This window comes from Micromys minutus (assembly GCF_963924665.1).
Source record: "Micromys minutus genome assembly, chromosome: 24".
NCBI lineage: Eukaryota > Metazoa > Chordata > Mammalia > Rodentia > Muridae > Micromys > Micromys minutus.
Window position 1 is genome coordinate 40,786,832 of NC_137959.1, and position 14,169 is coordinate 40,801,000.

The 14,169-nt window shown below is 45.4% G+C and overlaps 1 protein-coding gene across 1 annotated transcript in view; it reads left to right on the top strand.

The window, feature by feature from the left end:
* Positions 1 to 14,169, top strand: part of CDH13 (cadherin 13) — a 961,236-nt gene that overhangs the window by 205,622 nt on the left and 741,445 nt on the right. Inside the window, exon 2 of the mRNA XM_080936858.1 lies at positions 6,885 to 6,996. Within this exon, the coding sequence (XP_080792984.1) occupies positions 6,885 to 6,996 (112 nt within the window). The remainder of the gene's footprint in view (positions 1 to 6,884; positions 6,997 to 14,169) is intronic.

Sequence of the window (14,169 nt, forward strand, 5' to 3'; positions counted from 1 at the left end):
TTCTACTGCACTGTGCTGATGTCATTAATTTTTTCTTCCTCTGGTTTTTATTGGTAGATGAAGAGATACTATGGGGCACTTTAGTGGTGATGGTCTTTCTCTTCTCATTGTGTGAGCCACTGATTCCTGGCCAGAAATCTTGCAGTGTAGCCAACAGCTCAAGGTGTGTGTACCTCATGATGGGTGTCTGGAGACTCGGAGCATGGAGGGTTTTTGACTTCGGAGTCAGTGTTTTAAGTCTAGAACTCAAGTGGGCAACTCAGATACTTGGATGTCCAGGGGAGAGCACCAGGGAGCCAGGGGGTGGGCGCCAGGCATAGTGACATGGTACTGTAGGTGTCTCATGTTGTATCTCTAGTCAGGAAGCCAAGAGAGATAAACATTGGTGCTTAGCTTGCTTTCTCTCCCTCTCCTCCTGCTTGGGTGGAACCCTAGCCAGGGGAATAGCCCCACCTATATTTAGGGGGGCTTCTTCCCACCACAATCTAACCTAGATTATCCCTCAGAGACAGGTCCAGAATCTTTCCATTGTGATTCTAAATCTCACTCAATTAACAATTAAGATGGACCATCACACATACAACAAGAACAGAGGAAGGGTTAGCAGACAGACAGACACACAGAGAATGAATTCCTTTCTCTGGAAGGAAGCTTCAGAGCTGGCTAGGCTCGTAAAACAGTACCTGTCAGGATAAATATACCCACCCCTTTCTAAAGTGAGAATGTTAATGTTTGTGCTGTCTGGAAAAAGCAAGCCAAAAGGAAAGCCAGGTATGAAGAGGATGATCTGATGACCTCATGACCTGATAACCTCATAACCTGATGACCTCATGACCTACTCTTGGTGCTGGTGAATGAGTTCAGGACAGGGGACTCTTGAAGGGAGGACAGAGCTCCGAGCCAACACCACCTTAAAGGATATGGGGATACAAAAGTAGGAACAAGTGGTATTTTAATGACATCTGTACCCAACTGCCCTGGGAACAGCAGCGAATTATAAATGCATTCATTTAAATGTAATATGCAAAGATAACAATGAAGATGTGCGAGCAGTTGGTGCATATCTTTGCTCTCTGCCAAGATCTCCTCACTCGGTCTTCAAAACAACAGCAACAGACCGGCGTCCCTCCCATTCTCCATCTGGGAAAACTGAGGCACAGGTGGCTCACCCAGTGGACTCCGGAGATAGAGCTGGGATTTGTACTGAACAGTGTAGTCCAAACCCATGGTTATTGTCTTTCTAGGACATGAATCAGCTTCCAGAGCAGGCTGATGGTAATTTTCAAATAATGGGTATCCTTTGGTGATTATAAAACTCGATAGTTGCCATGCTCACAGCGATGCATCTGCACCTATTGTTTATGCGCAGCGAGCACTAATGCATAAATGAGCACATGAAGCACGTCAGAAGACCGTTATTGCCTTGGTCGAAATGATATATTTGGAGTGCTTGCAGGTTCTGCTTGGCAGAGCTCCAGAGGGTGCGGGGAACGGTCCGTCCAGGTAGGATCTTTGTGCCAATGACTTTGATTCATGTTGGAGAAAGGCTGAGCTGGCTTGGGAGGAAGGCCAGGTGTTAATTCTTGCAACATTAAGCAATGGGGGTCCTCGACCTACCCCACACTTAATCAGACTGTGGTTGGAGGTTGGGGGGGAGCCCATGACAAGATCACCTGCAGATGCAGGTTTGGGTTCTGAGAAGTCAGGCAGTCACTAGAACATTCTATCATCATGGCCGGAGCACTGAGGCATCCAGCATTGGAAGGCGCTGTTAATCTCTTGTTAATTCTCTTGTAAGTGCACTTTTGTGATTTCAGGGTATGCCACAGCACTAGTAGGGAGATACGAAATGAAATGATTCGTTTGAAAGTGGGATCCATTGGAGTAAAGGAGAAGTCTGGGATGGGGGGGGGGTCTCAGCAGGTGAGGCATATTCTGTTCAGGAACAGAGACCACGGCTCAGATACCAGGATGCACATAAAAACCAGGTGGGTGCTGTGGTCAGCAGTAATCCGAGCATACAGAAGGCAAGGATGGCGTCACAGGCGCAAGTTCACCAGTGAGACTAGTTGTTACAATATCTAGACCAAGTGAGATTCAACCTCATCACATCAGTTAGAGAGAAACTGAAGAAGATACTCAACATCAACCCCAGACCCTCACAGGCACAGACATGTACAAGTGTCCACACGCCCCCAAACATGCATACATGCACACACAGACCCCACGTATACATGGTGAAAAAAAAAGAAAAGTGTCCCTTCCTCTTCATTTACCCAACCCCATTTTAGGTCCTGGCTCAAGGCAGAACACTCCTCCTCAGAGGATGGACTTGCTTGAGGTCCCTAGATGAGGTTTAGACCCTTCTCTGCCTAGCTTTGAAATATTCCCGAAGGATGTCATGGTTTCCTTTCAACTTAGGCTTTCATTTTAGTTTGTCAATTATTTAAATGAGGACTTGCTGATGCCTTTCTCCTTTTCTGGGTCATAATACTGTGATAGTTAACGTCTATTGACCACCTCGCCTGGGCAGCACTTGTCCAATTACATTCTGTGAATCATCCTGTTGGATCCATACACATCTCACTTCTCATGTTTCCCAAATGAGAAGACAGAGGTGTGTGGCATCTCTAAAGCATGCCAAATCCACCAGCAAAAGGCCAACCAAATTTGAACAATGAAAATGGCCCGTGACCACACTCTGAAATGCTACATTGTATAGTATAGAAAAGAGTTTTATTAGGGCATGGGGATGGGAGTCAAGAGGGTAGTAAAGGCAGAAGAAAGAGAGGGAGAGAGTAGAGAAGCAGAAGTCAGCAATGAGCCATCCCCTTTGCATAGTAGGTTCCTACAGGTTCTGCTAGGTAGTTTTATGTCCATTTGACACAAGCTAGAGTCACTGGACGGGAGGGAGCCTCAGTTGAGAAAATGCCTCCATGAGGTTGGGCTGTAAACAAGGGTGGAGAGGATTTTCTTAGTGTTTAATGGGGAAGGTTCAGCCCAGGGGAGAGTCCAGCCCATCAGGAGTGTGACTATCCCTGGGCAGTTGGCCCTGGGTTCTACACAAAATCAGACTGAGAAAAAACCATGAGGAGCAAGCCAATAAGCAACACCTTTCATGGTCTCTGGATCAGCTCCTGCCTCCAGGTTCCAGCCCTGTTTGAGGTCCAGTCCTGATTTCCTTTGATGATGAACAGTGATGCTCAAGTGTGAGTCAGGTAAACCCTTTCCTCCTCAAGTTGTTTTTCTGGTCATGGGGCTTCATTGCAGCAACAAAAACCCTGAGTAGGAAACGAGCTATCTAATTTTTGACTGGTGGATAAACTGACCCCCAAATCCACAGAGACCAAACAGAGGTCTTCCTGGGAGTCAGCAGCTGGAAAAGGTTGGTTTTTCTTTTAGAATTCTAGAAGTATATGGAACACACACTGTTGAGGGACCAGGGAAGGGACTGAGCATAGAAAACTCAGAAACTCGGGCAGAAATTACTGTTCCTTGACTTAACAGAACCTCTCCCTCCTGGATGATTAGCTCAGTGTCCCCAGGGAAATTGTGCCTTCCTCAATATGTCTGGGGTGACTGGTTGGCTGGTCTGGGATTTGAGGGCAGAATTAGCCAATTAGAAGGTTAACGTATAATCGCAGGCAGAAGGTGCGACCTTTGCCCATTTCTGTTTAACTGAATTAGCATTAGCCGGTTATAGATTTTCTGCTCGCAACAATGCCGGCAAATTATTCTGAGCTCCGGGTCTGCATGCTGCAGATGTGCCACTTAGGATGTCAGCTCTGTGATGGCTTCAGGAGGCATCAAAGAAAAGCCTGGTCTCTGGATACAGGGACACTTACAAGCAGATCTGGATTCACACTCAACTACTGTGTCCTGCCTACTCTGAGCTGAGAAAGATGATGTTAGGCAGGGTGGTGACTGTGACACCCTCAATCCTCTGAAGTGGCTCAGCCTGACCACACCACCAACCTCCTGAGATTGATTCTTGCTCCTATTCCTTGGGGTTCAGTGCTTCCCAGAAGGCTGGCATTCAAAATACCCCGCCCCCTCCTCAGCAGCCGCTGACCTTTGGTGTATTGTTTGGAGGGGAAGAAAAGAAATTTTCTTCGATGCCAATGTGCTCTGGTTAGGAATTCAAGGTCTGGTTTCCGAGTCCAGTGTTTTTTGTTTTGTGTGTGTGTGTGTGTGTGTGTGTGTGTTTTAAGAGCAATTGCTGAGTCAAAGTTTTGAGTGCAAATCTTTGGGGGAGTGGAGGGCTGGTCTCAGAGAAAGAAAGATGAGGGTGGGGAAGTCAGCCAAAGAGAGAAGGCAGTTAGGGAAAACAGAATTAGCAAGCAGATACCCACCGGTGGTGCACAGAGAGAGATTCCGGGTGGGAGGCAGATCACACACCTTGCAGCTATCTCAAAGGATAGGGGCCTGGGCTGTGTGAACTAGTTTCCCTCCTCTGCCATCATGGGCTGGCTGTCCCTGAAAATCTTACATTCTGAGGACTAAGTGCCGGTAATTTCAGCAAAGGTTGGAGAAGCTTTTTGTACATTTTGGAGAGAGAAGCTTAGGAAATTGAAACAAAGCAAAATATGTACACCAGTGGTCCTCAAACTACCTAATGCTGTGACCTTTTAATAAAGTTCTTTGTGTTGTGGTGACCACCCCCAACCATCCCCCTCAACCATCCCCCTAACCATCCCCCCAACCATAAAATCGGTTTGTTGCTACTTCCTAACTGTAATTTGACTACTGTTATAAACTGTAATGTAAGTGTCTGGTGTACAGGATATCTAATATTCCACTCCCACACACCCCAAAGGGGTTGTGACCCACAGGTTGAGAACTGCTGCTCTAGCAGGAAGCCTACTGGGAAAGTCTAATGGTCAGGAATGAGCAAGGAGCTGGCCAGGAGACAGAACAGAGGACAGTAACATGTTCAGATCCTGACTCCACCCATCCCTGTGTAGATCTCAGGCCATAGCTACGGGCTTCTTCCAGGTTTAGCTGACTGTGCCTCCTGAGGCTGCCAGAGACACTACCTCGGAATACGTTCAGAGCGAGCTAAAGACAGTACTTGACATGTGGTAAGAGCTCAAACATAGCAGCTTTGCTTTTGAAGCCAAAGATGCGGGCCAATGTGTGAGGTAGACACTTGATGTGAACAGATGGGCACCAGTCAGGCCTCTCTTCCCAGAGATGATAGCCATGGCTTATACATAGTAAGTCTAGTTTTATATGTTAGAAGTCCAGTTTTATCTACGTTAGAGTTGCCCCAGAGGACGTCATGTATTTTCATTTCCCAAAGCATGTAAGTGACTTTGGGGGAGTTATGAACAAATGCCTATTGATCCCACATGGGTCACTCATGGGTCCCACCCACGTCTGACTTGGTAAGCCAGTGAGAATAATCGGGGCTATTTCCAGGAGCTTGGGACAGACAAGAAGAGCCTCTCCCTTCTTAACAATGGTAATCGCTTACCTCTCCTCCCAAATGAGAGACCTCATGTGCCCTAGGAGCTCCTAGTTTGCCATTTTATGAACCATGTAACTCCTTCCGTCACCTCACCCCCACATACATTCGAGTTGGTGGGTCCAATCTGATAAGGATCTCTTTCGGGGGGAGGGGGGAGATCATTTTAGCTGTTCTGTTTCCAAAACAGCCGCTGCTTGCCATGCTTGGGGAGAAGTGCTTACCACCGTGTACCCCAGGCTTCATTTTTGTTCCTTTGGAATAATGGAAAGAAAGAAATCCCAAGAACAAAAGCGAAGCCTCGGAAAGAATTGTACATTTTATATTTTGAGGCAGCCAGATTTGCAAAGTGAAAAGAAACCAGTGAAATTAATTATAACAGCGCCACTTAGCACCGTATATAAAACACCATCAGTTCAACGCATAGTTGCTATACAATTACTTTTTTTATCATACGTTTATATTCTACATGTGGCTTGTTAAACACCATGACTGAAAGCAACATGGGAAGGAAAAGATGTATCTTACATATCTGGATCACAGCCGGTCATTGAGAGAAGCTAAGGCAGGAACTCAAGCAGGAGCAGGGGAGGAGCCATGGAGTTGCTTACTAGCTTGCTCCTCATAGCTTGCTAAGCTAGGATCGCCTGCGGAATGGTGGCACAGGCTGCAGTGGGCAGGACCCTCTATCCACTATTAATCAGTATCTCACAGACTTATCCATAGGCCGTCCTAATGGATGCGGTTCCTCAGCTAATGGAGGCGGTGCCTCATCTGAAGGATGCGGTTCCTCGGCTGAGGTTCCTTCTAGCTGAGTGACCCTGTTTTAAGTCAAGTTGATGATAACATACCCAACATGTCTCAGTTTGGGGTTAGCTACATTGTGGGTGTCCAGTGGTCACCCTTTGGCTCATGGCCAACGTGGTAGGGCGGGGTTAAGATCCAATACTTGAAATACTTCTAGAAGTTACTCCCGTGGGAAAGGTCTGCTCCCCTTTTCCTCCTCCTTGGAGATGATATTGTTCCTCTGCATGTATGAACATGGAGGTCTTTCTAACTCGGACGCCACTGGAAACTGACAGTTTCTGTAATGAAATTTCACACATGGCAGCCATAGTGAGATTCTTAGCAGGTGTAAAACTCTTACAACAGTGTTTCTTTAACTTCAATTTAATGGAAGTCGCAGCAGCTGTTTCTGGTTTTGCATCTTTAAAAAAAAAAAAAGAAAAGAAAAACCTTCATTGCCAGAAATGAGCTGTTGGCAGGCACCAGAGGTGCAACAACTTCCCTCTCTTCCTTTGGGGAAATAAAGTTAAAACCTCAGCTCATTTCTAAAGGTTGTAGATTCTGTTAGAAAGAAGTTAGCAGGGCAAACAAGCTAGCTGCTGTTAAAATACTGATTGCTTCCTTTCCTCAGGTGCTCCTGGTTACATCTGCAGATGATTTGGACTGCACCCCTGGATTCCAGCAGAAAGTGTTACACATTCACCAGCCTGCCGAATTCATCGAGGGCCAGCCTGTCCTAAACTGTAAGCTCTCCCAGAAACACCATGGGTCCACTCATGTGGACTTCTCTGTTGTTTGTAACCTATCTTGGGATGTTGGACAGCCTCATGTCTTCTGATAATGTTCCTTATGTCACTGCTTGGCCCTGGGTAGATGCTCTCAAGTGACAGACTTGCCAGCTTCAGGACTAATACATAACATGCATCTCGACGCTATTTTATCTCCAACTCGCCCCTCTGCCCCACATCTGGAAAAGGGGGAACACCAACCTCCAGGCTGATTCTGTACGATGTGGAGGGGCAGACCCAAGAGTAAAATTCTTATAGATTGCTGCTCTGCCTGTCCTTTCTCATGTGTAGCATTAGATCAACATCGTGGTGAGGGCTGGGAATTTGTAGATATAGGAATCAAAATCTCTTGTTCTTAAAGCTGATAAGACGGTTGTGAGGGAAAAAAAAAAGATTCAAATCTTTTCTGCCGCTTCCGTGGATTAAACTCAGATTCCCCAAATTCCAATTGATTTCCTGGAAATGTGCATCTCTCAGATCTGGCTATGATCTCCCACTGTACTTAACACCAATACTGTGTTGCCTTACCTGTAAGAGATCAAAAGTGTGGAGGCAAATGGTTAGCAAATGCAGGCTTTATATAATAGAGTCGGAAACCAGTGGGAGACCTGACCAATGTATCACAGACAGACTGTGAGCAGCATTTATTCACTTTCACGGTTTTTGGTTATTTATTTTTAATCACATGGCTGTATTTGTGTGTGTGTGTGTGTGTGTGTGTGAATGTGTGCACATGAGCTCAGCTGCCTATAGGGGCTGGGACGCATTTGATCTCCTGGAACAGAGCTGATTTTGGTTATGAGCTGCCCTGTACGAATGCTGGAGATGGAACTCTGATCCTATGAGAGGACAGTAGGTGCTATCTGTTGATGAGCCATCTCTCTGACATCTTTGATAAGCTGACGATAGAGGATATGTAAGCAGAGACCCAACTTGCTCAGGTGCTCATGAGAGCCTGTAAAGAGGTGATGGCTTAGGTGTTTGCCTTTATTGCTTCAGGGTAGCCTGTTGTGTTAGGCCCATTCCTTAATTCCCATGGGACATGGCTGATATGTGTAAAGGAAAATAAACAAACAAACAAAAACCCCACCGGCTTGACTGGTCAGGGTATTCTGGGAGGTCAGTACCTGTTAGAAGAGTTAAAAGGACCACAACCACGAAGTTGGAATACTGAGCATCAGGGTCTCCAAGGTAGAGCTCAGGAACACCCTGACACAGTTACACCATCATCTCGGCAGTTAGGGTCCAAAGACAAGATACAAAAGGAGTAGATCCCAATGTACAACTTCCTAGTCTCTGAGGGTGACTCTGGGTCAGGACATCGGGGACACTCATTTGTTCTCTGATGTCTATGTTGATAAGAACCAATGTATTTCAAGTAGACCTTGATTGATGATGAATATTCTGGCTTTCCTCTTCCCTCATCTCTGTGTCTATCCATCTGTCTGTCTCTTGCATTTTTTTCTTTTGCTTGTACCAAGTGATTATCCCAAATGGCATCGATGTTAACATGTTGGGAAATGCAAAGATACCCTCAATATGGAAATTAATAGAGCTGCTATGCAAAGCAGGCCCATAAATGTGATTGCTTCTATAATCTTCATGACACCAAACAGCTTTCAATTCACCACCAAGAAGCTGGGAACAATCATAGTTTAGGGGGTCTTTTTAATTTAAACTGCAACATACTGTACATTCCAATATCAGAGGGGTGCGTGTATGTGTGTGTTTGTCTTAATCCTCTAAGTAATTAACTTGGTTATGGCCCCTGCACCCGTTTAAGCTGCTAAGTGCCAAATGAGACTGGGCTCAGTGTCTACGACAACACACTCGGGGAAATCAGGTGATATAGGAACCAACCGCAATTGAAAATTTTACGTTTGCTCTTGAGACGTTGTTGGGTCAGCAAAATCTGATTAGCCCTTCTGGTGAAACTGCTTGTCCAGGTCTGTTAACCAAGACAAAACACAAAGAGAAGACTGGTTAGGTGCTTGCAAATCCGTCTCCAGGTGACAATCAGTAGAGTTTCTTCTGAGCATAGTCTCTGGTTGAGGTTAATCGTGTCTAGGTGGGGAAGAAAGTCTGGGGAGACTGACGAATGCCTGATAAAAACTGTTTAGAAAAACCCGAGACTCCAAGAGGAGCAAGGGCTGCTCTATTCCACCCAAAGAGGAAGTCAAAGCTTGAAATCTTAAATGGGAGTTATCTATTTAATATTTTATCAGTATTTTCCCAGCCACCTCTACTCTGTCTTCTTACTCTTTGTCAGTTAGTTCCTTTCTGTACAATTTGAAAGATTTATTTTTAATTAATGTTGCATGTTTGCCCATATGGAACCCTGTGCTCCTAAGTGCAGGTGTCCTCTCCGGTGAGAAAAGGGCATCAGATCCGCTGGAGCAATGGTTCTCAACCTTCCTAATGCTGCCACCCTTCGATAGGGTTCCTCATGGGTGGTGACCCCCACCATAAAGTTACAACTTTGTAACTTTTAATTTTGCCACTGTTATAAACCATAATGTCAATATATATGTTTTTTTTTTTTTATTTGAGGTCCTTAGGCAATTGCAATGAAAGGCTCATTTGACCCCTGACCTGATGGGGTAGCTACCCACAGGCTGAGAACCGCCAGACAGGGAAGCTACAAGCATTTATGAGCCTGCCTGGCATGTGTGCTTGGAAACAAACTCAGGTCTTTGGGGAGAAGAATGTGTTCTTAAATCCTGAACCATCTCTCTGTCCCTTGTATGCATCTCAGAGGATTCAATGTCTCTGAAAAAGTGTGAAGAGCCAACTGTGAGAGGTGTGTGCGCTGGCAGGAACTAACACCTGGATGATAAAAGGAAAATAAAAAGTGAACAGAGCCAGAAAAGTTAAGGGGAAAAAAAAAAGCTTGGATATATGAACACACACTGTAAAGATAAAATGGTTCATGATATAGAAATAGAAGCTGATGTCTGGGTGCCGGAGGCTATGGAAAGGTAGATGAGTCATATGATGGCTGGGCCTGTTCATGACATCTACAGTTTGTAGGCTTACTGCGTTTGTAATAGTTAAGAAATCTGGTTATTGGGCAACATGGTTGCTCAGTAGCTAAAGTACCACCGCTGAGGCTGAGGACCTGGGATCGATCCCCAGATCCATGTAAGGGAAGGAGAAACTGCCTCCTATAAATAGTCCTCTGGCTTTCACACATGTGCCATACTGAGAGAGAGAGAGAGAGAGAGAGAGAGAGAGAGAGAGAGAGAGAGAGAGAGAGAGAGAGAGAGAGAGAGGGAGGGAGGGAGGGAGGGAGGGACGGAGAGAGAGAGAGAGAGAAGGGGGGAGAAATTTTTTTGTTAAAACATAAAGAAGTTTGGTTCTAAGTTCTTGTGAATTTTTCCATTCCAAAGGCTGCGTACACAGCACAAGTCACTAATGCACATCAATTGCATGCCTTGGGAGTTTTACCATGTTGTCTGGAAGTGTTGGCCCTTTACCTGCTGGTGAAGCTCATCTGCTCATCCCCCGGGCTTGCATTCAAGGGCGCTCGCTCGGCTTTCTGGGGTCCCGGGAGTGTTTATTCTGGCCCAGGATACCTGCTTTCTTTGTTCTGACAGCACCATTCCCTTTAATCCCTTTTTATCTTCTCCCTCGCTTCCTGGTGAATCACCTTTTTCTGCTTTAACTGTTATTAATGGTCACCCCGCTCCTTTCATTTCCCTAATATTTTATTCACTGCTCACTCCAATACATGCTCCCTTCAGTTGTTACGAGGCCCTTTGTTCCCTTCACATCCAAATAATTCTTTATTCTACTCTCCTTCCTGCTAACTAGACCTGCTTTTTTCTTTAAACGGCCATTTTCCAACAAGCTGCTGGGATCAAAACACGGCATCCCCTCCCTCCTGTCTGTACCCAGCAGAACCCCTTCTCTGAGTCTGAGTGTGATTCAAAGCCCCCGACTCATCATGACTCGGGCAAAACTTTTTGGGTTTCATCTCAGTCTTGAAAGGGCTTATTCCCAGCATCCGATGAGAAGTACAGGGGAAGAGGAAGGTGGCTCACTGGGGTGGCTGCCCAGGTACCTAACCAGGATGGGAACACTAAGTTACCAAGTACAGCGCCCTGCCTTGTTCAGGAGCAGCTCAGACAGACGTTCTAGATAGCACAGGGATCTGTGGTCATTGAGTTCCACAGGGGAACCATATTTGTGATTCTCCCCAGCCTCTAATAGGTATGTCCAGTGTCCGGCATCCAAATAGACATGCTATTGGTCACCTGACCAGTATTCTGTATTCTTCCTAATTCCGCCATTTACTGTTCATGTCTCCTAGTGCATGCACACACAAACCAAACACAAAGATGCACAGAGAATGATTCCCGCACCAAAGTGTACCTATAATACAATGTGTACTCACACTATTAATCAAGACCCTGCATCCCCAGCAGAAAAAGGCTGTGCTAAGGCTGGGACCTTGAGCAACCCAGTGACCTTACACAGAGAATTTTTATTTCTAACCATGTAGATACATACAGTCAGGTTGCTTATCTAGGTGACTCCTTTGAATAGCTGCAAGGGAGGCTGGTAGCCATCACGTTACAGATGCTAAGAGATCACATTATTCCATTAAAAAAATAATAAAAAGCAAACAAAAGAACCCCTGACACAGAGGAGGCAAGTTTCTCAGGGGAAACTAGAGTCCCAGGAGAAGATTTAGTCCGACGAGAGACAGAACATGGCCACCCTGAAAATCAGAAGGGATGAAGCACTATGTGTGGCCATGAATCTTCATGATGGAGTCGAACTCTCTTCTTAATCTTACATTGACAGCTCCATATTTAATTTTTTTGTCAACCCTTGATGTGGTCAAATATTAATGATGAAGAGGTAGAAAAGACTTGACTATCATTCACTCCTATGCAGAATTTTTCTCTTAAAAGGTCAGTTTGTCACCAATAGAAAGAGAGTAAGGGAAGGGAACTAAGTGTTAAGGAAAAACCATCCAGTCTTCAAATAAATTACACTTTGACACGCTTAGATCCCCTTTTGCTGTTAGCTTTCCCACTGTCATTTTGGGGTTCAGTGTGTTCATTTTAGAGATATCTTCATGGGGAGCCATACGCCAGTGTGGAGATGTGGGGAGCAGAGTAAGCCCTGAGTGACCGTGTGGCATTTGACACGGGCATGTCCATGTCATGGACAAAGCCTTCCCCAGGTGAGGGTCAGAGCAGTGGCAAAGCCTTCCTCCAGTCCACATGGGAATATTGGCAGTGATGACTACTGTCTGAGAGAACCCTACTAAGATTAGCTAGTTTGCCTCCTCTAGTAAATACAATAAATTTGCCTTCCTCACTTGCTACACACACACACACACACACACACACACACACACACACACACACACACACACATACATAATACATATATATTGCTTTTATAAAATATAATGCTTTGATAAATATATTGAGTACCTTTAGGAACTATGTTTTAAGAGGAACTGGTGTGTTTCAATGTTGGGAGTAGATCCATTTTTGTTCTTAGCTTTTTATATATAATAACATATGATATATTAAATACTCTGTATATGATAACATATAACATATTAAAAATATATAATAATAACATATTAAACGCATTAACTTTCTGGGTACCAAGTTGGTACTTCCATCCGAGTGAGCACAGGCTCGCAGCTTTCTGTGCATGGATGTGTCTATCCATTCCTCATCCCCGTATTAAATTAGCCCCTGAAGTCATGCAGAATCTGGCACTGAGGAAAGATAGGCCGCTTCTGAGAACGTGACAGGTGGTACTTTTGAGATGGTACTTTGGAGACACAGGACTGGCCATGCTGACCAGGAGGCTCTTTCTAGTCTCAAGAGCTCACTTTGTCCGTATGGGCTCAAGCTATCGAGAATCCCTTGCAATCTGGCAACAGCCTTTTGAGGAAAGTAATTCTTGTGTGACTGTTTTCTAGATGACAGCGCCTGTCGCTGAAGTGGGTGAAGCAGTCGATCTGATATCTCTTGTAGTTGCTAGAGTCAAGATCTGAGTTGAAAACTCTGAGTCACTGGCCTTCCTCCAGTGTGGCGTCCCGTTGTTTAATGTTGATGGCGAAGCTTAAGGAAGTTTGCCATTTAATTTCCCCATTGTTTCATCAGCCTAGGTGGAAGAAAGAGCTTCCACAGCAGTTTTTAAAAACACCCACAGCTAAATTCAATCTTCCTCTCTGAAACAGAAAAGGCGACTCTCTCTCTTGACTTTGGATTGATGTCAGGACATGTTTTCTGCATCCCCTCTGCTCCTGGCTTCCCACTGTCCCCATAGGTAGGTCCCTTTCACCCAGATGCTGCCCGGTCATGCCACGGTAGCCACTGGCCTTGGTCAGCTGCCAGGTCATCCAGGGAGTCAGTGGTGTGGCATTAATCACGTCTGTACTTAACTCACACGAGCCCTGGCTTTTCAGTGTGTTTTTAATTGACTATAAATCAAATAAGGAGCTTGAAAAATGAAGGCAATTAATGAAAACGTGAAGGGAGGGGTGCTTTTCGTCCTAACTTGGGAAGCACACAGTGGGTGAATTAAATGTCCAGACAAAGGCCCCCTTGATCCCCTGCTGGCTGTAAAACTCTCAGTGGTGTGGTGATAAACAGAGGGGACTTCTAACCTGGCTTGTGGGAGGTGCCCCTTGCTGAGATCTCACTGACATAGGCTTTTATCTGTCTCTAGTCTCTCATCCTGAATAGTAGAGACCTCTAGGGAATTCCTGAGGCCTCTGTCTTATGGGCATCCTCCATAGTCCTAAGTTATACTTAATTACTGAGAGACTGGCTGACCAGTGAGGTGACTTAAGGGCCCTGGGTCTGCAGTGTGCGGAGAGCTGAGAAAGGTCAAAGGTTCAAGTGGTATCTTTGTTTTAAGCTGTCCTAATATGCCAAGGGAAGTCACTCTGGTTGTACTCACATCTGTCTCTCATCCTATCACTGAGTGTATTTTGGGGAGTGACAAGGGCTTCTCCACATGAGTAAGTGTTTCAGTTTGAGCAGCGCTCTGTCAGAATGGCATGGTCTGTCTTCACTTTCTCTCATCCACGTATTCATAGAGATCTTGTAATCAGCCAATTAGTGTTGATCCGGATCCTCACCGTTACAC